General features: G+C 35.5%; 2 protein-coding genes and 1 pseudogene across 8 annotated transcripts in view; 1 reads left to right on the top strand and 2 right to left on the bottom strand.

The window, feature by feature from the left end:
• Positions 1–222: 222 nt before the first annotated feature.
• Positions 223–15,976, bottom strand: LOC128016520 (adhesion G-protein coupled receptor G1). 6 transcript variants are annotated; one of them, XR_008184193.1, is made up of 9 exons: positions 15,562–15,976; positions 15,274–15,328; positions 14,735–14,822; positions 14,411–14,569; positions 14,137–14,265; positions 13,970–14,018; positions 7,884–7,975; positions 5,560–6,585; positions 4,705–5,518 (listed from the first exon to the last, which is right to left on the bottom strand). XR_008184193.1 is itself a non-coding variant. In XM_052601077.1 (8 exons), the coding sequence occupies exons 1-8, from the start codon at positions 15,629–15,631 to the stop codon at positions 786–788; spliced, it is 759 nt and encodes a 252-aa protein (XP_052457037.1). In that variant the 5' UTR covers positions 15,632–15,976; the 3' UTR covers positions 223–785. The 6 variants fall into 6 exon arrangements, 5 of the variants coding, with proteins under 5 accessions (XP_052457037.1, XP_052457038.1, XP_052457039.1 ...); XM_052601077.1 differs by lacking the exons at positions 4,705–5,518; positions 5,560–6,585 and adding an exon at positions 223–902; XM_052601078.1 differs by lacking the exons at positions 4,705–5,518; positions 5,560–6,585 and adding an exon at positions 223–902 and having other exon boundaries at positions 14,435–14,569.
• Positions 15,977–19,246: 3,270 nt separating this feature from the next.
• LOC128016385 (dickkopf-related protein 3-like) lies at positions 19,247–19,941 on the bottom strand (annotated as a pseudogene).
• A 1,367-nt stretch (positions 19,942–21,308) lies between these two features.
• Positions 21,309–27,473, top strand: part of LOC128016518 (F-actin-monooxygenase MICAL2) — a 48,248-nt gene continuing 42,083 nt past the window's right edge. Inside the window, exons 1-2 of one of the 2 annotated variants that reach the window (XM_052601074.1) lie at positions 21,309–21,462; positions 21,651–21,766. The gene's annotated coding sequence lies outside the window, so the exon portion shown is untranslated. Of the gene's footprint in view, positions 21,767–27,473 lie in introns of both variants that reach the window. The other variant, XM_052601073.1, reaches the window with a different exon arrangement.

Raw genomic sequence — 27,473 nt, 5'->3', positions numbered from 1 at the left:
TTTATTGGTCAACATTGGAAATTCACATCTCTCATGTGAAATTTGCAGATTTTTGGCAAACAACGGTAAAAGTGACCACACCTTTACGCCTTTTAACTTGTGGGGGAAAATATTTAATTGCAACTAATATCTGTGGATCTCAGGGGGAAAATTATAAACCGTCATATATGCATACTTTGGTTCAGATTATATATATATATAAAAACATTAACATCCATGTTTTCCAACCTTTTATTTTCTGAAGCGAGTTTGTGTTTATTACCTGGGGAAATTACACAAGGTTTTTTGTATTGGCTGCTACACTAAACTAAGATGGATTGGCTCTCGATGGAGTTTTTCTTATGTTTTTTGACAACACATAAGGGCTGTTCACACAGACAATGATTTGATCTGCCGGATGCCCAAATAACAGGCTGTGGCTTTGAAATCTGATGACAAATCCAATTAAACAAATCCTCATCTAATGAAAAAGTGCATGATTGTGGTCATCTTGACTACATTATCTCACATGTGACCACTGCCTTCACACTCACTGAAGTTCTCTTTTTTTCAGTTTTGTCGTACCATTTGATGCCCCCAACTATTGTCATCACACTTGTCCTTTCAAACATCGACTTGCTTTAGAAATGTATGACTTCCAAGCAGCTTGATGCTTTCAAATCGCTGTCAGTGTGAACGGTCTTTAGATTCAGGTCTTCTGCTGCACATTCCCAGCTGTTTGGTTGACTATAATGAAGGCGTTTTCTACAAAGCTTTGGCGTGACGATGAAGCGTTCATGTCTGTTTCAGTAGCTTCTCTTCATCTGTCTGTCAAACAGGCTGAATCTCACAAGACGATGTAGTGGCGATCTGCGAGCTCCTCCTCGCTGGAGTTCAGACTCTTCAGGCAAAGCGCACCTTGTCTGAGAAAGAGAGAGTGACGTATCGGTCAAGGCTGCATTTATTTGATCAAAAATACAGAGCAAAACTCCAGTAATATAGTCACATGCCAAATATTTGAAATGTCATTTAGTCCTGTGATGCAAAGCTGAATTTTCAGCTTCATTACCAAATAAACTTCAGAGTTTCATTGCAGCTCAAGAAACATTTCTTATTTTATCAATGATGCTAATTATTTTTGCTGCCTAATATTTTTGTGGAAACTGATAATTTTTTTTTCAGTATTCTTTGACAAATAGAAAGTTCTTAACAGAACTACAATCATTTGTAACATAAAAAATTGCTTTTATCAGATTGATGCAACCTTGTTGAATAGGATTGTTTAAAAAAAAAAAAAAAAAAACTTAACCCCAAACTCTCTTGACCAGTAGTATTGTATACCCCCCCCCCTTTCTGAAGTGCATAAAAACGAGTTGATCACTAAAAACTAAAGTTTGGTTAGGAAGATATTGTCAATGGGGTTATTTTAAGCTGATACAGTATGTCTATTATATGGATTTGATAAAAAAAAAATAATAAAAAGAATATTAGAATGAAATCTGAAGGATTATGTGACTGGAGTAATGATGTTGAAAATTTACCTTTGCGTCACAGGAATAAGTTAGATTTTAAAATACATTACAATATAGAAACCATTCTTTCAAATAGTAATATTTCAAAATATTGCTGTTTCACTGTATTTTTAAATAGACAAATGGTGAATAAAAAAATGTTGGGCTGGTTGTTTAAATATTAATAAATAATATTTAAATATGTACATATGTATGTCATGTTAAGTGAAAACAGCCAGATAATAACTGCTGCTTCTTACCAAAGATGTTGGCACTGCAGGTCACTGGCACATGAGCAGTGCTCTTGAGGACCCTCTCCCTTAAAATCCCATGACAGCAGCTCCACACTGACCCCACACACACAACTGTCCCGCACGCATTCCTCATCTTTGCTACAAGTCTGAAGGGGATATAGGACATAAAATATCTTGAGATAGCGAATCAACTCAAAATATTTCAGCATGCATATTTTCATGCATATATTGAATCAAACATCATTCATTCTTTCAGGACACTGGTGCACAGGTTGTCCTACAGCTATGCCTCTCTCTCTCTCTCTCTCTCTCTCTCTCTCTCTATATATATATATAAAAACTGATGGTAGGAATTTACTTTAGTGTTTACTGTAATCACACCAAAAGTAATTCATATCTAAACAGTAAATTTAAGCCTGTACTTAACCTGATTTGGCTGTACAAACATTGGCGCCAGGGTGTTTCAAAATTGTTCAGAGTAAGAATACAATTATTTAGGAATGTAATGAATCTGATTCCATTTATGATTACTTCATTTCTGAGAAACCACAGTACTGCATTTACTGCCGTCAGCATTGTGTTGTAAACAAAGAGATCATTTTAGATTTCAACAGAACAGATTTAACGTCTCAGAAACAAAACAATTCTCGTAAAAGATCATTAAAAAGACACAATGAATAACTTGGTTCAGTATCTGAATCCTCAAAGTGACTCATAATTGTTTATGATTCACTCAAATGAACTAGATCATATTTAATTAATTTTGTAATTAGACCCTACTGGTTGCAATGTACACTACTGATAAAAAACAAACAAAAAAAAACTTGCTCATGTGAGTCATTCATTCAGAAACTGGGCTCTACTGGCAGTTGGTTCACTAAATAGTAAGCATGCAATTGATTAACTACAGAGAGCACTGGCTCACACGAGTCATTCATTCAGGAATCAGACTCCGCTTGTTGGGACTGCAATTGTGTGATGTTAAAAAAAAATTCAAATTCAAGGCACTGATGTTTGACTACAAAACCACCACTGGCTCTGCTCCCATTTACCTAAATATATTACCTCAGACTTATGTGCCTCTAGAAGCTTGCGTTCTGCAAGTGAACGTCGCTTGATTGTGCCATCCCAAAGAAGCACAAAGTCACTTTTACGGACTTTTAAATTAAATGTTCCCTTCTGGTGGAATGACCTCCCCAATTCAATCCGAGCAGCTGAGTCCTTAGCCATCTTTACGAATCGGCTTAAAACACATCTCTTCCATCTTTATTTGACCATCTAACTTTAACACTCACTATTCTAATTCTAATCTTTAAAAAAAATCTAACTACCTTTCTAATCTTTTTGTATTCTATTATATATATATATATAAAGTTAAAGTAAGGCATTACAATATTGCATTACTCCCTAAAAAAATAATTGTCACTTAGTTAATTTTTACGGAAGTAATGCGTTACATTACTTTTGCATTACTTCCTAAATATGAGCAGGGCTTGATTGTTTCTGTTTATAGCAAATGTAAAAGCCATTTCACACCAAAATGTGTAATGAATAAACCTCAGGATTAAGGAAAAGAAAATTAACTTCTGTACAGGACTATACTTAACTAGATGAGAGGAAACAGGAGAAGTTCAACACTCTTCAGTAATAATAAAAAAAAAAAACAATGACACAATTGTAAGTTCATCTAAAGTCACTTACTTATTAGTATGCTTGAACTGGATCATCACAGGTCAGCAGCAAAGACACTGGTTAATAAAATGAGATTAGATACATTTTTGTTATTTAAAATGTAATTATTGCAGGTTTGCATCATATTCTGAGTTTGCATTTCACTGTTTTAATTTATTTTGATGAATACAATTATTATTATTATTATTATTATTGTTAGTGGGATGAATTAATGACATTCACATTTAGTCTAGAACTAAATCATGTTCACACAGCACACACAACACTTCTGTACTCCCGATCTCTCTGAATATGAGAACAGGCGACTTGTCAGTCAATAAATGGGAAAACAAAGTAACTGGCATTACTTTTTTGAAACTATTTTCTTGTAAATTATAAAGTTATGCGTTACTTTACTAGTTACTTAAAAAAAGTAATCTGATTACGTTACTTGCGTTACTTTTAATGCATTACCCCTAACACTGGCTATTGAAACGTAAAAAAAATTAGTTTGAGAATCAGACTCCTCCACTCCTTGCATTGTATGTTATTGATTTACTAAAAATAAGTAACTCCAAAGAGTAATTTGTTAGGGAATCAGCATCTCCTCTGGACATGCCACATGTTAAAAACCAGTTAATAAGGGTTATTTTGTCTCACATGAGTCAATCTTTAATATTCTCGTGTCACTGATGTCACAAGAATATTAAGCCCTTTTATCATCTGCCAAAAGAAAATATTATAAAATGGTTAGAAAACTATTTATTAACACAATGTTTCATACATATGGCTAGGTTTGTTCAGTGCCTTTGCAAGCTTAGCCAAGCCAGGAAAAGGCTTTCTAACAAGCACAAACAATTTGTTTTGGACGGGTGTTAGAATCTGCTTCAACATTATCATAAAGAGTAATGCACATCATTAGTTGGCTACCGCTGTGCCTCAAAGTGAAATCAGTGTGTTATCTGGGGCTGGAGAAGCTGCTCTTATTCAGCGATCTGTGCACTTTGATGTGAAACCCAAAGGAGATTCCAGGTGCACTCGTCCAGCAAAGCAATCACAATCAGCTGCATCATTTTATTGGAAAGCCACATTGCTGAGTATTATATTTGTACAGAGACCCAGAGAAAGCAAAAAGTCATGAGCAAATAAAAATAAACAGAGACTAGGCTGAACACCTAACAATAAGCAAACTAGATGATATTTTACTGCATAGTAGCAGAGGTTAAGTGTACCTAAAAATGTGCCTGGTCTGAGAAATTGGAAAGTGCTTACTGCATCAGTGTGTTTGCAGGACAGACACTTTGCGCTCTGTGTTTCATACAGACATTAGCTGCCCTTCTCACAGTCTTTATCAATGATACACTCCTGAGAGACATTAAAACTTAAAAATGATAATTGTATTTGTCTATACCCCCACATTAAAGCTGATATTTTAAGTGTTGAGTTTTTTTTTATGTTTTAAGTGTTCAAACGTTTTTTTTTTTTTTTCCTTAATGCTCCATTTGCCTCCTTTTTTCACCATATTTCATAAATGATTTAAACATTTTATATTGTCCAATCACTGCAATTATATTATTATTAAATCTGACTCATGGGGATATAACACATTCATTATTTACTCACCCTCATGTCATTCCAAACCTGTATGACTTCCTTTTTTTTGCAGAATACAAGATATATTTGAAGAATGCTGGTAACCGAACCATTCTGATTATTATTGTCTTCTATTATGTAGAAAAACACACACACTGAGACCAAATTATTTCTCAAATAATCTTCTTTCATCGATACGTGATCAAAACTATGCTGGAAATCTGATTAATATTTTATATCTTCAGGTCGTATCCCTCAGGACGAGGCAGACATGTCTTTTTATTGTGAATGATTTACTTTTACTTTACTTAAATGATTTTCATGAAGTAAATGTAAGAATAATTTTTATAATGTTAGTAATATTTCAAGATGATCACTCACTGGACTTAGCCTCCCAAAAACTATTTATTTTGATGCAAGGCAGGGGTTTCCAAACCTGCTCTAGGAAAGCCAGTTTTATGTGCCTGGAACTTCTAAGACTTTGTTTTTTGTTTTAAAATTCTCAAAAATCTTGATTAATTGGTTCAGATGTGTTTAAATGGCTAGATCACCCAGAAAATAAACATGTCATTAATTACCCTCATGTCGTTTCAAAGCCGTAAGACCATCATTCATCTACAGAACACAAATGATGATATTTTTATCAAGATGCAAGAGCTTTCTGAACCTCCATAAAGGCGGCTATGCAACTGAAATGTTCCCAGACCCAGAGTCAAAGTAAGGACATCATTAAAACAGTCCATGTGACATCAGTGGTTCAATCGCACTTTTACGAAGCTTTGAAAATACTTTTTGTGTGTAAAGTAAACAAAAATTGTCTGGGAACATTCCAGTCATGTTGCTCACCATGCAGGGTCAGAAAGCTCTTGGATTTCATCAAAAAAATCTTAATTTGTGTTCTGAAGTTGACCGAAGATCTTGCGGGTTTAGAAAGACATGAAGGTTGAGCAGTTAATGATAGAATTTTCATTTTTGGGTGAACTTTCCCTTTAATTCGGAATATTGCTAAACTCTGCAGGACAGTGGCTTTCTGTGCTGATCTGGCCCAGTACCATTTTCCACTGTAATGTTTGTTAGAATCCCATCTTGACTGCGTGCCTGTATTTATAAGGAAATAGATGATTGACTGACTTATTTTCCAACTTGTAATTTTAGAAAAAAAAATGAAAGGCTAAATTTGGTTATTTTCATCTTCAGACTAATTAAATTGAAGTATCCAAATAAAGACCCTAGCACTATGGAGTTTATGGTGAGTTTTATTTATTTATGTTTCATATGTCAAGGTTAATAAATGCTTTGGTATTCAAGTCAATACACAAGAATTTGCGTACTCCTTCGTTTTAAATACTTCTAGGATACAGACATTGCCAGCAATCAGGAGGTGATCCAGAAGACTCGTGGGAATCTATCTGAAGCTGCATCATTGGAGACAGTCCAGCAGATGTTAGAGTGTGGGAAGATAATGTTCTTCAGGACCTAGCAGTTTACACCCATGCTGATGGGACTGATATATGGACTGAACTTGAGCAACCATCCTGAACTCAGATACACATTTGGAATATTTCTGGAGCCAGCTCCTGTTCATGGAATAAGGTTTGATTGGTTACCCATAAATGCCAATAAATATCTGTAGTTTGAGATTTCTGCTATTTTTTGTAATTTTGTAATGTGGTTTCAACTGTATATAACTAATTATTTATTGCTTGTTTAACAAATACACTTTGATCATTTGTGACATCTTGTCTTTTGACTCATTACAAGACAAATCACACAAAAAATGCTTTGTTGAAGGGGGTAACTTTAAATACAAAACATTTAAAGTAACTAAAACTAATTGGATGGAACCACTTGTCCATAATTAAAATGTGTAATTTGAAACAAACCTCCTTATGTTGATAGAGTGGAACAAATTTGGCCAGTTTGTAATAACCCAAAACATGTTCAGTAAATTTAACCGTTAAAGGAAAAGGAAAGTGAATAAATTGATATGGTTGAACATTACTTTTCACACAGACTCTTCCTTATTCAATTGTGTTGTCAAAACACAAGGAGTTTGCATAGTTAAAAAATCCATTAATGCTATCAAAATACAATTTGGTTTTGTTGAACCACTGTCCATTATTGAATTAAAGGGATGGTTCACTTTCAAATTACATTTTGATATGTTTTAGCTTACCTCAAGGACATCCAAGATGTAGGTGTCTTTGTTTCCACAGTAGTTTCCATTTTGATATTTTTAGGTCAAACCGTTCTTGTCTGTGACTAATATAATGGAGGTCTATGGTCAACACCTCAAAGAGCATGCACAGAGGAGTCCAAATTAAACAATTCCCCATCGTAAGTACACATTGATGACCTAAGACACGAAACGAGCGGTTTCTGTAAGAAAACGAACAGTATTTATATCGTTTTTACCTCTTGTACAAGGCAACGTCCAACTGATCTGAGTGCATGAGTGTTTCCTGATGTGACGTTTGTGCGTGCTCTGGCTTAGTCTGCACAAGCGTGGAAAGCCCCGGAAGTTATCACTTGCGCTCGTTTCGTGTCTTAGGTCATCAATGTGGACTCCTCTGTGCATGCTCTTTGAGGTGGCGACCATAGACCTCCATTTTATGAGTCACAGACAAGAACGGTTTAATCTAAAAATATCAAAATGGAAACTACAGCAGAAACAAAGACACCTTTGTCCTTGAGGTCAGCTAAAACATACCAAAATTTTATTTGAAAGTTAACCATCCCTTTAAGTTAGTTAAAGAGTCATTTTTTGAGTGAGGACAAAAGAGGACATTCAAAAAAAGAGCCAAGTAAAATTTTAAATGAACATTTCAAAACTAAAAAAGTTGACTGAAGAGAATCACATGACAAATATGCTTACTATGAGCACTGCAAAAAAGCTCAGATGATTACAACTGCACACAAACTCTCCTCCGTCGATGATAGTATTACAGCCATCAGTACTCCAGTTACCTGCAAACAGACAAACATACATTCACTAATGCAACAAGTCAATGCAACAACAAAAAAAAAAATATCAAATGAAAACTGTAATATATGACATCAGTTTTCACACTCATTATGACAGTTACAAAATATATGATTTGTTCCCAAGGTCACTTGTTCTCACTGACATCAACAACACAACACTTACATCTTTCAATGAATAAACAGACTTTGGTAACCTCATTGCTCAAAAATATCAAAAACCTATTTTTTTTAGAAAATCATAAACATTTAATATGTATTATAGTGTATTAACTAAGTATACATTAAGACATTAATGACTTAATGAGAGACTTTGCACATTGTGTTCATATTCTGCTAGTCTTGTCTTTTTTTCCTATAGGTGACTTGCAGGACCCTGTACGTTATTGTACTAAATAATTTTGTAATAACCAATACAGTGTCTCATCTCCATTGGAAGCATGCACGATTCTTTTTTTTTGTTTGTTTGTTTGTTTTTCTCATCTCTTTATTCAATTTCTTGAAACAACACATATACAATGTCACCGGGTAGCTACTATACAAGAATAATGCAACAACAAACACTCTTAGCTGTATACTATAAATAACTTTGAAGCCAAGAAATGTAAAACTTATAGTAAAACACACCCCCCACCCCCCCAAAAAAAACAAAAACAAGAAAGGTTACTTAAAGTGCTTTACAATCAAGAATGTTATACATGAGCAATAGAGTGTTAGTATATAAACTTTTGTCTTGATGGACGACAACAGCTATCAAACTGCATGTAAGAACAGTTTTACTGGTTTCCAGATCTTGATAAAAATGTATAATTTATCTTTTAATATAAATCTCAATTCTTCCAGATGTAACATATTTCCTAGTTCCCTTGCCCACATCTCAAACGTAGGAACAGAATCTGATTTCCACATCTGTAAGATTAGCTTTTTAGCAAGCAACATGCAAAGCGAAATGGCCTGTGTTTGATATCTACTACAAAAGGCATTCTCTGCACCTAGAAGTCCAATACAGGGCTCAGGTTCCAAGTCGACAGAATATACTTCAGACAGAAATTTAAATATACATTTCCAAAATGGCTGAATCTTAATACATGACCATAAAGAATGAAACAAGGTACCTTCTAATGTTTTATCATGAAAAAAGGTCTTATCATGTAATCCCGGAGGGAAAGCATGATTATTACAGATTGGGGTATCCAGATACAAGTCTGGAATTTTCAAATATACCTTGATTTGTTTCCATATTTTAATTAGATTTGAAATAATTATGTTACCATTGATATTTTTGAGTTCAATTTTGTTAGGACTGTTAAGCAGAGCTGTTAATGATGTCTTATTACAAGAAGCTTCTTCAATTGCTAACCATTCTGGCTTGTCACCTAACTCCACTGAACCAATCTTTCTCCACCATGCTAAAGTATTTAAGTTAGCTGCCCAATAATAAAATTTAAAATTGGGAAGCCCAAACCCTCCTTGATCTTTGGATTTGTTTAGATGTTTCTTGTTAATCCTTGCAGTCTTGTTATCCCAGATGAAGCTGCTTATAATAGATTCTAGCTGTTTAAAATACTTAAGGGGAATAAAGAAAGGAATAGATTGAAATACATATAAAAATCTTGGAAGTACCACCATTTTTATAGCGTTAATTCTACCTACCATGGACATTGGGAGTGTCTTCCAAAACATTATATTATCTTTAAGCTGATCAATTTTCTTTTTATAATTCAATTTTAATAACATTTCAGGTTTTTTGGTGATTATTACACCCAAATATTTAAAAGGAATGATTTGCAATTTTAAATTTGGTGCTAGCTAAATATTTTTGATCTAAATCATCAGAGACTGGCATTAATTCGCTTTTTTCCCAATTAATCGTGAATCCAGAAAGACTGCTAAATTTATCAATTATCTCAAGTAGTAGTGGAATGGACATTTCAGGGTTAGAAACATACAGAAGAATATCATCTGCATACAGTGAAAGATATTGGGGTCTGCCCTCTGTCACTGTTGGTGTAATGCTAGGATGTTGTCTGATACAGGCAGCTAATGGTTCCATAGAGATATCAAACAAGAAAGGAGACAAGGGGCATCCTTGACGTGTACCTCGAGACAACTGAAATGGACTAGAAATGTCTTGGTTGGTAATAACAGATGCTACTGGATGTGCATAAATTATTTCAATCCATTTAATAAATTCCGAACCAAATCCAAATTTCTTTAAAACGGAAATGTATTTCATGTATTTCTAACTGGTTGAAGGCTCGTTGAGCATCTAATGAAATAACACATGTCTTTATGTTTTTCTTGTTATAAATTATATTAAACAGCCGTCTCAAATTAAAGTATATATGTCTCTTTGGCATAAAACCGGTCTGGTCTGGATGAATTATAGAGCAGATATAATCTTTCAGTCTGTTTGCAAGAATTTTGGTAATAATCTTAGATTCAGTGGAAATTAGAGAAATTGGACGATAGGAAGACATTTGCAGCTTGTCCCGCCCTGGTTTTGGAATTAATACTATATATTCGCTTCATACATTGTTGGTGGGAATTTATTTTGTGTTGTTGCACTTTTAACCAATCTTTGAATTAAAGGTACAAGACTACTCCTAAATTTTTTATAGAATTCGGCACTAAAGCCATCTGGACCTGCAGATTTATTATTAGGTAACTGAGATATTACTTCATTTATTTCTTCTTCTGTAATTACTTTATCTAAGGATTGTTTTGCTTCAGTGCTAAGAATAGGAAGATCCAATTGAGAAAAAAAGTCTTCTATTGCCTCTTGGCTTGTTTTACACTTTGATTCATAGACTTCTTTATAAAATTCACCAAAACAACGATTAATTTCCTTGGGGTCAACAGTTACTTTTCCATTATTCAATTTTATTTTATGTATTGCACGAGATGCCTGAGATTGCTTTAATTGACGCGCAAGTAATTTTTGAGGTTTATCACCTATTTCAAACTGTCTTTGCCTGATATACCTAAGTTGTTTCGATACTTTCGTAGAAAGAATTGAGTTGTGTTCACTTCTCAGTGCGACAATTTTCTTAAGAGTAGTCTCACAACTTGTTGATCTATATTCACTCTCTAATTTAGTAACTTGTATGTCAATTTCATTTAATTTGGCTTTGTTCTCTCTATTCTTAACTGTTTGATATGCTATAATATCGCCTCTGATAACTGCCTTCATTGTCTCCCAAAGAACTGAATCCGATACATCTCCTTTATCATTATTTTCTAAGAACAGTGCAAACTTGTTAGAAAGATACTCATAAAATTTGTCATCGTTCAGTAGCATATTATCGAATTTCCAAGAATAATTCCCTCTACTAAATTTTATATTTAAATTAAGAGTAACAGGAGCATGATCTGATAATAATCTATTATGGTATTCAGTTGAGTCAATATATTGCAACAATCTGGAATCGATTAGGAAAAAGTCAATTCTAGAGTACGTTTTATGAACCAAGGAATAAAATGAAAAATCATGATCAGAGGGATGCAAAACTCTCCAGCTATCTATCAAATTTAACTTTCTCATATAATTATTTAGTACACCAGCAGATTTACTTATTGCGGATCGCCGGGGAAGTGTGTCTAATCTCGCATTTAACACGCAATTGTAATCACCAGCCATGATGACTTGTGAATGCATAAAGTCTGGTATAATCTTGAAGACGTTTTCAAAAAATAAAGGATCGTCAAAATTAGGACCATACACATTCACTAAAGTAATGGGAAATGAATTTATCTCCCCACACACAATTAAATACCTGCCATTCCTATCTTTAATAGTTTGCTTGTGTACAAAGGGGACAGACTTTTTAATAACAATTGCTACTCCTCTAGCTTTGTTGGTGAAATTTGACTGGTAGACTTGAGACATCCAAGGGGCTTTAATACTAAATTTTGTTGTTGTTTTAATATGCGTTTCTTGGAGAAAAACTATTTCCGCTCCTAATTTTTTAAGATGCGCATAGACCTTTCCTCTTTTGACTGGACTGTTAAGTCCACGTACGTTCCAGCTTAATAAGTTTAGTTTGCCGCCACCACGAACCTTCACTCCGTTAATCATTATGTAAAATAAAATATATTTTGCCTGATTCTTTTAAATAAAATCTGCACATTAAACCTGCCAGCTCAAACTCAAAATAAGTAACCTTCCCATAAACCTGAACGTTACAAACCTTGTAAAAAGGAACGAACAACCCCACTGTACCCCCCTCCCCCAAAAAATTGCATCCCATGAGAACATTATGGATGCTCACCCCAGAAAAAATTATATTTGCATCGTTCAACTCACCATCGATGCCACCTAACATGCTTCCGTTAGTACAGCCCCCACTTATCTTACCAAACAAATAAAAATGACACCTTGCAGTCTTTACATATCAAAGAGTTTTGTTACATAAACACAAGTCTTTCCTGACGCTGTTATCAAGCGCAGCAATTTCAACATTTCACCAGCTCTCCACCGCACCCCGTAGATACGCTTCAGCAACCTCAGGTGAATCAAAGGTCTTCGTTTCTTTATCCCTCACGGTCACGATTAACTTGGAAGGAAAACGAAATCCGCATCTCACTTCATGCTCCCAGCATTTTTTCCGTATGTTGTCGAACTTCTGCCTCTGTTTCAAGACGTCAGCGGCAAGATCTGGAAAAATACGTATCACCTTTCCATCGTATTGCTGGGGTTTCGATCTTGCCAGGCGTAAAATTCGTTCCTTCACTTGATAGTGATGGATTCGGGCAATAAATGCCCGAGAGCGGCCATCTCGTAGAGGTTGCGGTGAACGGTGCGCCCTGTCAATCTGAATTGGACAGTCAAAGTTCTCTTCGCAAGCACATTCGCCAGAAGACTTGTCACGAACTCAGTTGGTTTACTGCTTTCAGCGCCTTCTTTTATTCCGACAATTCGAATATTTTGTCGCCGATATCTTGACTCTAAGTTTTCCACATTCGGTCTCCAGGTGTGCACACCGTTTCTCCAGTGACTCAATGCGAGTTTCATGAGCTTTCGCGGCCTCTTCAGTCGCTGTCACTCGGGAAGAAATGTTTGCGATAGATGCATTCAGCTCTGCTAACGTTGATGAAATTACATCAAACTTTCTGTCAAAAGATCCGCTTAATTTCGCAATTGCTTCCATTATGTCTGTGTTCGTTGGCACCGTAACGTCAGCGTTAGTTTGATTAGCATTAGCCGGTGGCTCTTCATGAACATTACCAGTATCTCTCTCTTCTTCATTATTCGATTTTTCGATTTTCTTATGTTTTGTCGGCATTGTTCAGACTAAGTTAATAACTTGTGATTTTTAATTGACTACAAGGTAGACTGAGAGAAATTGTCACAGGCGTGTGGGGAGCTATAAAAAACACGTTCACTCCATTCAGCGCCGGAAGCCGTCCCATGCACGATTCTGTGTCGATCGTGAAGTGATGTCACAGTTAGCGGAGAGTGAATGTGGTGTAGTGACACTGTCATTTTTTTCTTGTCTTCACCACCTTGCTACTTTTGTAAAATGATTAGAGATACAGTATAAAAAATAAAAAGATTGAAAGTGACATCACTTTCAGGTGTCTGAGAGTGCAAGCCTCAGAGTGCAAGTGCATGTCTGCAGACGGACCCTTCTTTCAAAACCTTCAAAAGTTGTTTTTAAGCAAATGGTCTCTCACAAAAGAACTTGTTGATCAACCTTGTAACATTTAACCTGAAAAATGTACTATGACAGAATTAAAATAATGGAGCAGTTGTGTCTAGGCTTAAAGACCTAAACCATAAAATATATTGGTAATTTATAAATGTGACCACATTTTGTATATTGGTGTAATATTTTAAAGGGGTCATGACATGGAACATCTAAATGTATGATTCTAAGACAGTGAATGCCATCTGAGAACGAACTCCATTCTAGAGGACGGTACATTTGTTTATATATACTGTAGGTTTATTTTTGATGGTGTGAAAACCATACTAACCTTTGCCATTTTTATCAAGATGCCAGTAGACACAGACTCCGTTCGCACTCTGTAATAATAAAAGCACAATTTTACAGAAGTGAAAATAGGCAACACGTCAGCACAAGTCCACAAGAGCCACAAAGTGTTTATAATTACAGTTATAGTGTGATGAGAAAGCATTTTACCTGATTAGTGTTTATGAATCTGAGTTGAATGGGCTGAGAAAGGTTGCGAATTTCTGTCAAACCAAGCCAAACTCCTAACACACTTTGCCCATGCAATATTGATCTTGACTCATTTGAGTCATTTCCCTTCTGTGTCAACACCACAATAGCAAATAGACCGAAGAAACCACAGAGTTATGAAATGAATATGTTGCCCAAAGAAGATAAAATATCATTTAATTAGACACACATACAACAAGGCTTTGAGGGACAGAGATATATTAATTTGATGTACTTTGGTGTCTGAACTGCTGCTGACCTGGAACAAAGTCTCGTTGAGAATAGACACAATCAATTCCACTTCCTTAGAAGTTTCCTCCCGTCTACTGCTGCTCCTCTCTAATGCTTCTTCAGAGACATGGATTTTATATCCTCTTCCCGTATCAACCATTCCCTGTCAAAAAGGTGAAGACACACAATCCAGCATTTGAACAAATTTATCTTCCTGTACTGCTATGTTGCTGACACTTGAACTTAACTTCTTGCTTCATGGGTTTTTATTTTATTTTTTCATCTTAAAGTTAGTCAATCAGACAGTAACCACTGTCTTGAACCTTACCTCTGAGGAAACTGCTATAGAGAAAAAATTTGGAATTAGAATCCTAGGGGCTTTAAGTAAGCAAGTTCTCATTCCTTCTTCAATACACCTGTCAGAGAATATTATAAAATATTATAAAATATGATCTGACAGTAAAACAACCTGTCCATTTCATACATCTGACTTCTAAAAAAAAAAAAATAATAATAATAAATGTCAAACTTTCTTTCTTTTCACAGGGAACATTCTCAGATCTTTGGCTAACATTCTAAAAAGATTCTCTCAAAGTTATGAACAAGCCTTTTCCAGTAACATTAATAGAACTTCCATTTCAAAGTTATCTGGAAATGATATTCTCAAAACATTATTTATACATTTCTAACACTTAGTTTCAGATGTTTCAGATAACATTTAAAAGTAACTTTCCGCAATGTTTACAAAATAAATGGAACGTTCTCTAAGTGTTTTCTCTAATGTTCACCAAGTCAGTTAGCAAAATCTTCTTGGAATATATTTTGTTAGCTGGGTTGTTACAAGATTAACAAGATAACAAAACTCACGATAGGACGTTAGCTTTCTTCATACAGGTTTGTGGAACCTTATAACAAGGCACAGCTGGAAACACATCAATATCATGGGAGGTAAATATTGTAATCAATTATTCAATCAGAATCTTTATCACAACACTTATTCACCGATTTATAAAAACATTCATTTCAATATAACTGTGTCACAACAGAGGAAATGTGATTATAATCAACCGTCAACTCTTTTTCAAATTAAAATTATATGACTATACTCCTATCTCTGAGCTGAAATGTAGAAATGTAGAGCATATTCATACTCACGGATTTCATTCTGTATTGTGGAGGGAAAAATTGGAAATATCCAAAGAACAAAATAGTACAAGCCTCTCATAGTGCGTGTAGACACCGTCAGCCACTCAAGCTGGTCTCATGTGATGGCTGTGGCTTCCTGTCTAACAGTTTTTAACATCTCTTCATAAAGAAACACGGCATGTTTCACTGGTCGCCTTTTTTTTTTTTTTTACCAACACCAAACATATAAGTTAAAATATTACGGTGAAAAGAAACCAGGCATATCTAAATTAATAATTAATTACTAATAACTAATTACACACAAAAAAACGCAATAAAACTTAAATGCACATATAAAAAATGCCATTATTGTAATATTTTTTCAATAGGCTCAAACATATTTTAGACTCATAGATATATTACATTTTTATAAATTCAAAAACATTAATAATGGATAAACTGTGGATTTACCAAATCACAGCTTTTAATATATGATTGTTAGATATTGTGACGAGCACTCCCAGAGGAATCAGCGTCGCCCTGGAAACCAAAGCAAAACACCTGCATGTCCTCGTCACCGGCTGATCGGTCCCCATCAGCCAGCACATTTAAAAGGAGCACGTTACACTCAGCAGGGGTTCTCGAACAGAATGCAACGCTGGTCTAACCTCTCTCTTCTATCTTCGCAGAAAGCAGCGAGTGACCGACAGCCCTCACCCTTTGGGGCACGTCAGGACACCATACCTGTCAAGTTTTGGATTTGAAAATAAGGGAAATTTTCCAGCAAGTTTCACATAACTTTTCTTTTACTCTTTTAGTGAGTTGTTGTACCAATTTGTTGCAGACTTTGCATTCTTTAAAAAAGTAAAATTCGCCGTCCCATTTATCACGGTATTTACACATGGGTTTTGGTTTTTTGGCAGGTGTGCCTTCACTCTCTATTGTAGCATCCATCATCCGTCTCTGTTTTTTCTTTTGTTGTTGTTTTTCCCACGTTATAACTCATGTCATCTGACCTCACACACCCCTCGCGACAGGCTACTACAGGTGGGAGTTATCGCGAGACTAGTGACAGAGCTCAGATTGGGAATGTTTTTATTATTATTATTTTATTAATAACGCAGGTAAATAATAAAAAATACGGGAGACTTACGGGAAAATACTAATACGGGAGGACGGCGGGAAAGAAGGGTAAAATACGTGACTTTCCCGGCCAAAACGGGATACTTGACAGGTATGCAGGACACCCCCTTTCCCCTTGATTGGCACCGAAGAGCATGGAGAGCACATGGGAAGCACCAACCAGCTGAAAGCGGATGAGGACACTTCACCAGGCACCCTTCACTTTTCAATAAATCCACCCTCCGGGGCATTTAATTCACGCACCTCTTGTCGAGTGGTTCTTCACCCCGTGACAATATGGAAAAAAAAGGTTTCAGATTAGATATGTTAGATCATAGATTAAGGTTTTATCATGTGTACAGCAACAAAGAGGTACATAAAGGAAGTTCTCTGGCAAATAACATTTTAACCAAACAGCCCATGATGACATGAATTCTTAAGTGTTTTTTTTTTTTTTTTTTTTTTTTTTGTTGCATGTTGTGGTTTGTGGTGTTTTTAAAAGTTTTAGTAAGAAAACTGCACGAGAGAAGCTTATTTGGAGGTGTCCTGAGTGGATTTAGACTAGGAATTAGGTGCTTGTGCTCTGTTTTTCCTCGCTGAAGCACACATCCACACAAAGATGTAAAACCCTGTAAAAAGACAAACATGAGGTTGCAGTATATCAAAAAAGTTGGGACACTGTACAAATTGTGAGTAATAAAGAAATGGAATAATTTACAAATCTCATAAACTTATATTTTATTCACAATAGAATATAGATAACATATCAAATGTTGAAAGTGAGACATTTTGAAATGTCATGCCAAATATTGGCTCATTTTGGATTTCATGAGAGCTACACATTTCAAAAAAGTTGGGACAGGTAGCAATAAGAGGCCAGAAAAGTTAAATGTACATGTAAGGAACAACTGGAGGACCAATTTGCAACTTACTGGGTCAATTGGCAACATTAATGGGTATAAAAAGAGCCTCTCAGAGTGGCAGTGTCTCTCAGAAGTCAAGATGGGCAGAGGATCACCAATTCCCCCAATGCTGCAGTGAAAAATAGTGGAGCAATATAAGAAAGGAGTTTCTCAGAGAAAAAGTGCAAAGAGTTTGAAGTTATCATCATCTACAGTGCATAATATCATCCAAAGATTCAGAGAATCTGGAACAATCTCTGTGCGTAATTGTCAAGGCCAGAAAACCATACTGGATGCAAGTGATCTTCTGGCCCTTAGACTTCACTGCATCACATACAGGAATGCTACTGTAATGGAAATCACAACATGGGCTCAGGAATACTTCCAGAAAACATTGTCAGTGAACACAATCCACTGTGCCATTCACCGTTGATGGCTAAGACTCTATACAGTAGGTCAAAAAAGAAGCCATATCTAAACTGATACTCATATTTTGAGTATCAGTTCTCGTTGAAAAGAAGCGATCTAATCCTGTTTACATGAAATAAGCCTGCTCCTGAGCAGGTTTAAGCTTACGGACCTGTTGTTATGACAGCAGCTCCCGGGGCCTGTACAATGATGGTAGCTGAACAAATTCAGAGTTACCGGATTAGTTTTGAGTTGACAAAACCAAACCTCTCCAATTCGGCTTTGTTGGTACCATGATGCTGTTCATCAACTTTCTTTGTCAATTCAGGCTTTGATGCTGAGTTTGTGGAGCATGTGCACATAAATGTGTGACATCACTGGCGAACAGCCAATCACGAGCCTTGCAACACAAAGCAAGTTTGATTTACTTCTCGTGAGAGACCCAGCGAGATACAAAACTAAAAGTTAAAGGTTTTGCTAAAGGTTAAGAGATTGAAGAATCTGACAAATTTAAATGTCATATGAGAAATGAAGGAGAACTAATAAAATAAAGGATCTTGCTCCATCAGTGTTGTCACAAGTGGAACTTGTTAACTTAGTTTATACATTTGAAAATATATAGTGATAGAGACTTGAACATGTAAGTTCAGATTTGTAATTGTTTTATTAAAAAGTGCAATCTTTTGATACTACAGCTTATTTATATTACATGATATGTATACATTAATATTTATTTAAAATAATTTATAATAACTGTTAAACTAAAATTGCTTGTGTGTAAGAGATAAATAATAATATGAATCACTATAATTATATAAATCGGACTATATTTAACTGCTGGTCAGAGAGGGATGCAAAAAAATAAAATAAAAAATAAAGCATGTACTGAGAATGAGGTATGAGAATATTCTGCTAAGTACACACCACATATATTTTAGCTAGCTAATCCATTGCAATGTATTTAGCTGTAGCCTTACTATCAGTATAAGAAATTACCAAAGCAGCTGTCTGATTTGCTAGTTTATTTTTCAATAGTGTCTGTAATTATCAATGACAAAAGTATTCACATCGGTTTGTTTTCTTCCTAAATTAATCTGACTTTTGAACGAATTGGATGAATGAAAGATTTAAATGGCAAACTCATTAAAACAGTGAAACGCTGCCGCCTACTGGCGGTTTCAATACTTAATTTCTTTCTTTTTGATAATCTAATTTGACCAAACAGGATCAAATATTGTGGAGAGTCGGATAATTGTGTAGCCTTATTGAATCAGACAAAAGCTCTATACCTTATTGATTCTCTCAGCAGAATAAATGGATTGATTTGCAGCTATGATTTCAATGCTGCTGTAATTTTGGAGGTCCACCTTGTGTGAATGAAGACTAGATTTTGCTCTCATTGTCCATCTAAAAGAAGGAGAAGGAAAACGCAGCAATAAGTAAAAAAAAAAAACAATTCACAGGTAAAACAGCATGAAAATATTATTAAATAAAATTCTTTCTGGTCATAATGCAATATTGGCCCATCTCTGTCTATAAAATAATTTCATCCCACTTTCTCATATCTAATATCATGTTTATATTATCTAACACGAATTAAACTGTGATGGATCGTTTTTAGGAAAACTCTGCTCAGTTTTGGCACGTATGTGATGATGCTATTAGGCTTTTAAAGCTAAGCAGATATTAGTTATCACAGAAAATCATTCTCCAGATCTACTCCGAAAGAGATTCATTAGTGAAGAACAATACTTGGAGTATTTTAAAGTAGAGAACCTGCTGCACCGCGTCCTCCGGGTTCTGCTGCGCGTCCTCCATCAGGTCCTCCACCTCTCTGAACATATCTCTCAGTGCTGCTTGTCCAGCTTCTGCTAGATTTGTTTCCATGTTTGAAATTATGTCCATGTCTGTTTTGGATATTTCGGGGACAATCCCCGTAGACGATGGCCAGGCACAGGCTGAATCCGAGCAGATACATGTTGACAGCGCGGTTGTGCGCGTGCGATCAGAGGAGCTCCAGCTGCACGAGAGGCGGTGTGGTGCGAGTCCACACAAACACAAACCTCTTCTGCATCTCTGGCTATTTAACTGCAAATTCCAGACATTCTATAATTGTACGCGAATTTGACAAAAGCAAATCAACTGCAACGCACAATTAGGCTACAGTATGTATAGGCCTATTTTATATAATTATATGGCTGCATTTTGTCTATATTTATTTGTTTTTACCTAGGCCTCTTTTTGTGCAATACATACTCTTTTTGTCCCCTTATTAAAACGCGCTGCAAATATAAATTATGAGTACTATTGGGATTTATTATTATTATTATTATTATTATTATTATTATTATTATTATTATTATTATTTTATAACGTTCAAGAGCAAATTACGTTTTTGCGGAAAACTTTTGGCTTGCTGCTTGTGCATGAAAAAAAAAGTCACATTAGCCAAAATTGCAATGTTTAATAAAATAAAAAGAAACAAATCTTTTAAACCTTTTGATGTTAGCCATATTTGAAAAAAAAAAAAAACACATTAGAGAGTAGGCTATTGACGTGAAGTCGACAGATGCATGGCGTTTTGTTTGCGCTACTTTTAACGAATAAATCTATTTAAAAAAAAAAAAAAAAAAAAAGAAAAAAAAAAAACTTTTTAACGAATCATTTCGTGACTTACTTGAGAAACGCTTCAAAAGAATCGAACCACTGAATGAATCTAAATTACCACTGGCACTACTACTACCTTGGATTAAAAAAAGTAATTGTTCTGTTCAGTTAAGTTTCTGGTTCTCACAACCTAAACCCCTCCCCCCACACACACACATTTTTATGTCCAATCATTTGAAATGGAGAACGAATCAGTCCAATTATTGAATGAATCATTTAATCACAGATCCGACTTCAAAGAAAGATTCATTTCGAACTTTCATGAACGTAATTAATGCTGCCTCGTCAAGCGATTCAAAAACTGTTCAATCAACCATTTATACATTTTAATAAACATTCAGCTGTTGTCTTGCGTTAACCGTTTTTTATATAAATGTATTAACTTCTGTTGGGCAAACTGCGTGTTTTATCCACGAAGTGGCGCAATTGTCTAGTTTGAGTTTGACAGCAGTCGTTCAGCGTCCAAACTTCATCTTATATCACTGCAGGGAAGAGTTCACCGTAAACCGTTGAAATAGTTACAAATGTAAGCTTACAGATACTGATAAATGTTATCAGTGATTCTCTGGTTTATTGTTGTATGGTGCGTCAGCATTTATAAAATAAAAAAAGCATGAACTTGCCAAAACCTGTTGCAGTGCTTGTTCCCAATTCTGACCAGATTATTCCCCCTCTAGCATTGGCAGGTTTAGGTGTGTATTTAGGGGTTTAGGTTAGGATTAGGCAGGTTAAGAGGGAGGTAATAATTTGACAGGGGGTTGAAATTGGGCACACCGGAAGTCTAGAAGGCGAGTGAAATGCCTGGTCGTCGGATTGTGTCAGCACTCAGCAGGTAATTCAGACCGCGTCACAGGGATTTCATACAGATCAGTGAACACCAGAATAAACACTTAATTTAGACATTAGGCTCTGCCTCCACTATAATACACAGAGCCAATAGAAAAAGAAAGCCTACTTCGTGTGTCTTTTATATGTTCCAGCTGTGGATGATGGTATATTTCGTCTCTTGTGTAAGAGCAGGTAAACACACACGCCTGCAGCTACACTCTTTCACTTCTGACTGACCGACCGTCTGTCACACGGAGCCTCTGTCGCTGAACCTGTGCCTTCAGTCCCGCGAGGACAGACACTGAAAAGTAAGTCCCTGTTGCTTATTTCTAATAGTGATTTTGAGGAGCCTGTTTGTAAGCCTGTAAAGCGTGAGCAGAGTGTTTGGTGTTGAATCGCTTCTGTAGTTTCTGTAGAACATAATTATTTCTATCCAGTGAGTTCTATGACAGGTTGTTTCGGTTCCACTTCAGCTCTACAAAACTTTGTGTGTGTGTGTGTGTGTGTGTGTGTATTACTATATAATTTAAATAGTATGAATCCAAAACATATCAGAGTCAATAAGTCTGGTTCATTTATTGATTACTTAGATTTATTAGATATATTGATCCGCAGTATAACTGATCAGCTGTCTTGATCTCAGAAGTCAGAAAGAGTTTTATTGCCATGTTTACACACACACACACACACACACACAAGGAGTTGGATTCAAGCTTCCAGTGCCGAAGAAAGTAAAATAGTTCAAAACTTTAAGATAGTGCAGACATAAATTAGACAGTGTAGATGGAATATAACACTATAAGAAAAACTGAAAATTAAAAAATGCACTATACAGTAGAAATAGCCTATATAGAAAGTAAATCTCGCATATTGTTTAGTTTATTTAATTTGAGTGAGATTAAAATAGTTTAGTAGGGCAGTAGAAGAGGAAGCTTCTCTTCTCCTTTTCTGTTCAAGCGTCCGTTTGGCCTGTTTTTAAAATAGCATTCTTTTCATTATTTAATAATCAAATGAATTGTTATTAAGGGTGCGGTTACACACTTTCAAAATGCTTGTACGCCAATTATTTGATATAGAAACACCAGCAGAGGTGTGAATTTAACAGAAGGAAAGAGAGAGATGAAGTAGAGAGTCCAAAGGTAGTTACACACTTAAAATGTATTAACATCTTATTAAAAAATATCAGGGAAAACAGTTTGTTCAAATTATAAACAATTGTCACTTTCTTGTCAAATATTCCCGTCAGAATCACCTTCAGGAGAGCTGTGAGAGAATCATTTGTTTGAAGATGTCATTGCGTCTCTAAAAGACAAGCAGACATTTTTAAAAGTGTGACTTAAGTGTACCAAAGGGTCAAGACTTTTTGTGGCCAGTACGTTGTATTAAATATGGTCGTTTTACACCTTGTTACATCACTTATTAGAAATATTATCAAATATGACATTTAAAGAAACAGTATGTTAATTATGTTTATTTTCACTTTCTATGTTTATTCATTTGACATTTTATTCTGGACCTTCTAAGACTCCTCTTAAATTTCTATTGAAACACAACTGCCGAGAGAGAGAGTGAGAGAGAGAGAGAGAGAGGGAGGGAAGGAGGAGGTAGAGAGACGATTGATTGCTTGTTCTCAGTGTGAGAAAGATAATACTCCCTTTAATGTGTCTTCAAGGAATCAGTGTCTTGTTCAGTAACCTGCACCTGAACTTGTGTGAAGTTTAGTAGATTTAACAACAACTCAATTTTCGCACAGTTTTCTTTGTCTTGATCTCAGTGAGACTTTAGAAATATAATCTAGACAGTGAATATTGGAAAACTGGAAATTCACTCTTTGGGTATTCTATACATTCACCATTTGGACTTTAAACAAAGCACTGTTTGCGCTCAACCTTAAGTTTGCTGTCTGGAGATGACAATCAAGCTAAATATTGACGATGTAACCCAGTCATCTCAGTAACAAAGAACCATTGAAGATCCTTTATTTTGAAGAGCGGTGTAAATATAATACGTTGTAATCCATTCAAAGGGTCAGTTATGTCTTTTTGTAAATAATTCCATTTGCAGTAGCACATTATTATTATTCTAAAGCAACATAATGTAAACATAATAAACATTAGATTGTATCAAAATGTCTGTTATAAGATATGCATATCTTTATGATGCACTATAAATACAGACTTTGAGTGTCCGTGTATTTTAAGTTAACTTTGGTGAAAGGTTGCTCTTTAACTAGCCCTGTGAGATTTGTGATTCACAGGGCAGCCACAAAATCAGTGTCACCTTCATCTGTGGATTAGCAATGACTTCCTGTCCTGCAAAACTCCTGAGGACCTAATTCGCACTCCCTTATTTATTGTTTTATTTATTTTAAATGAAATGTGTGATTTACGGAGCCCAGCAAAAAAAGTAGGCTAAATCGTGGGCACTATTTTCCGCTTTGTTTCCTCGATTTATAAATTGTCCGGATGATTTACTAATCCGTTCCCTCAATTTGCTAAATCATGTTCACGATTTATAAATCGAGAGAACGAATTAGAAAATTATGCTGACAATTTAGTACATTGAGGGACAAGTGTGCGCTCATTTTAGTACATCGAGGGAACGATTATGTGCACATTTTAGTACACTGAGGGAACAAGTGTGCGCACGTTTTAGTACAACGAGTGAACGATTATGTGCACGTTTTAGTACAACGAGTGAACGATTATGTGCACGTTTTAGTACATCGAGGGAACGATTATGTGCACGTTTTAGTACATCGAGGGAACAATTATGTGCATGTTTTAGTACATCGAGGGAACAAGTGTGCGCACATTTTAGTACATCGAGGGAACAATTATGTGCATGTTTTAGTACATCGAGGGAACAAGTGTGCGCACATTTTAGTACAACGAGTGAACGATTATGTGCACGTTTTAGTACAACGAGTGAACGATTATGTGCACGTTTTAGTACATCGAGGGAACGATTATGTGCACGTTTTAGTACATCGAGGGAACAATTATGTGCATGTTTTAGTACATCGAGGGAACAAGTGTGCGCACATTTTAGTACATCGAGGGAACAATTATGTGCATGTTTTAGTACATCGAGGGAACAAGTGTGCGCACATTTTAGTACATCGAGGGAACGATTATGTGCATGTTTTAGTACATTGAGGGAACGATTATGTGCATGTTTTAGTACAGCAAGTGAATGATTATGTGCACGTTTTAGTACAACGAGTGAACGATTATGTGCACGTTTTAGTACATCGAGGGAACGATTATGTGCACATTTTAGTACATCGAGGGAACAATTATGTGCATGTTTTAGTACATCGAGGGAACAAGTGTGCGCACATTTTAGTACAACGAGTGAACGATTATGTGCACGTTTTAGTACATTGAGGGAACGATTATGTGCATGTTTTAGTACAACGAGTGAATGATTATGTGCACGTTTTAGTACAACGAGTGAACGATTATGTGCACGTTTTAGTACATCGAGGGAACGATTATGTGCACGTTTTAGTACATCGAGGGAACAATTATGTGCATGTTTTAGTACATCGAGGGAACAAGTGTGCGCACATTTTAGTACATCGAGGGAACAATTATGTGCATGTTTTAGTACATCGAGGGAACAAGTGTGTGCACATTTTAGTACATCGAGGGAACGATTATGTGCATGTTTTAGTACATCGAGGGAACGATTTTATGCACGTTTTAGTACATCGAGGGAACAAGTGTGCGCACATTTTAGTACATCGAGGGAACAAATTAGTAAATCATGTTCACAATTTATTTATTTTTTCTTGCATGTAATGTGTTGGGCTCTGTGGTGATTATTATTTTTTTGCAATCTGATAAACGAAAAAAAGTGCAGTTAATTATGGAATAAACTATTCCGTCAGAGCAAATCAAGCTGCATGCACCACCTTCATGTTTTTCCTAGCTCATGTAACTAGTCAGTAAATAATAAAACATTATGATTACATTGTGAATTGCTTGACACCCCTATTACAGACTCATTGACATTACCTCAACAGATGTGATACATTCCTGTTTTTTTCAGTCCACGTAGCATTCAACACTTTGTCTGATAAACATTCATTGCATTTCTGTCTGTTTGGCTGGAAGTTCCTCAATAAAGGCCAGTTCTGTTGGCGACTAGTGCAGAAGTGCAGCATCCCTCTGAAGATATCATCTGGATCTGACACTGCCAATGTACTCCAACACAATCATTTGTCAGAAGTTAATCCATGTGTTACTGTTAAATAAGGAATTTCTACTGTTCATGTAAGCATAGAAATAATGTGGAAAGAATGCTTTTTGGCAGAACATGAAAATGATTTGGTTGAATGTAAATCTGGATGTCTGGGCATCTGATATGTACTTCTATATTTGTTTTTATACTCTGATCTGTTTAAATGCTGGCCACAATGTCCCCTTATTTGGTTTGTTCAAAGAAATGTCAGTTGATGTAAATACTTCGTTAACTACTTCGTTATTACTGTTTTGTTATTACTGCTCCTTGACATTAGTTACTTGTAAAGTTGGGAATACTTGGACTTAAACTCAAACGCTGTGATTATGAATGAACTTGGATTTGGATTGAGTTTCATTAAAACTTGACATCGACTCAGATATACGATTCCATGTCATGTAAAAAAAAAAAAAAGTAAAAGCCTAAAATTAAGACAAAAGATTTAAGTAAACATCTCCCACACAAACTCAATTTGTTAAGGACTAGGACTCGACAAGGTGAACTCAGAGTCAATACTAATGATTTAAACAAAGGATTATTCAGTGGGTAACTTGTCCTGTTACATTTGTATCAAAGCCTCAAAGTAATTGAATCTTTTAATCTCAATTCCAAGACATATACTAAAATATTCAGAATTCCGATATATAAGCTCGCGATTGCAAGTTTATGTCTTGCAATTCTGACTTTCTCACAATTCTGAAGACTGAGATAAACTCATAAATTCGGCGTTGGTCAGATCGCCTGTCAGTCAAACTCAAGCTACAATGTCCAGTTATGAGGAGGAAAAATGTCTCAAAATACTAACTTTATAACTTTTATTCAGTTGCAGACAAAAGCTTCGATAAATTTGTGCTACAAACGTTAATGATACCTTAAATCATACGGCTTGCTGAGGAAAGTCGTGGTGTTACTTTTTAACTCTTTCCGCACCATTGACAGAATGATTTCTTTCCCTTCTTAGCGTTTCAAGTGTCATTGAAGTCCTCTCAGCACTGGATTGAAAGTGCATCTACTGGCAGCACAGACTCAGTTGTAATTACTGGTTTTCAGTAAAGCTTGATTTAAACACAAGTTTGGCGTTCAGGGAGTTTGTAAATGGTTTCTAAACTCTGTAGTCAGACACACTACATAATCATCCTAAAATAAAAGCAGCATTTCACCATGAGCTCATCATCAACTAACACAAAGAGGTTTAATGCATCACACTCATCATAATATTTAGAGTCTCCATAGCAACTGGATAAAGACATGACAAGTACACCATACACCAGACTGGAGCAATGTTTTAGATTAGACCTGTGAACTTTCCTTTTTCCCTTGTAAAAACACCTTTCCATGAGTCCCAGCTGCCTTTCCAGCAGTTTAGTAAAGTCTCGTTAATAAGCAGATAAATTTATTTTTCTTGCTCAGACAATTAATATTCAGTAATATGATCAATTTAACTGTACTGACTCTGGATGAGAACAAAATCTGAACTAAATTGAGCTGGATAATGATGTGAGTCATTGAATTGAGATTACATCTGACCTGACTTGAGCCTGATAATGACTTTATTGTTTTCTGTAGAGCTGGTTTATAGCTGAAACTAAATTTGGTTAATAATTGATTAGTTTAGAAGATTAACATTGTTATTTCCCTGTTTATTAATGTGTAGCTGCTTAACAAAAAGTCTGTATTGTATAAAGCATGCATTATGTAAAAAGATTCGTCTTGACTGATTTGACAGAATGAAAAGCTCAAGTTTAAGATAAGTATCACAAAATTGAA

This window comes from Carassius gibelio, chromosome A7, assembly GCF_023724105.1.
Source record: "Carassius gibelio isolate Cgi1373 ecotype wild population from Czech Republic chromosome A7, carGib1.2-hapl.c, whole genome shotgun sequence".
In the NCBI taxonomy this organism is placed as follows: Eukaryota; Metazoa; Chordata; class Actinopteri; order Cypriniformes; family Cyprinidae; genus Carassius; species Carassius gibelio.
The sequence above is the reverse complement of the archived record's forward strand: the minus strand, read 5'-3'. Positions and strand labels throughout refer to the sequence as shown.

Excerpts from the sequence above, each read along its gene's own strand:
- LOC128016520 (XM_052601077.1), bottom strand. The coding sequence starts at position 15,631 with ATGAGAGGCTTGTACTATTTTGTTCTTTGGATATTTCCAATTTTTCCC. Across the intron at positions 14,570-14,734 it reads CTATAGCAGTTTCCTCAGAG|GGAATGGTTGATACGGGAAG; the intron begins GTAAGGTTCAAG and ends CCTTTTTGACAG. Across the intron at positions 7,976-13,969 it reads TCTTGATAAAAATGGCAAAG|GTAACTGGAGTACTGATGGC; the intron begins GTTAGTATGGTT and ends GTCTGTTTGCAG.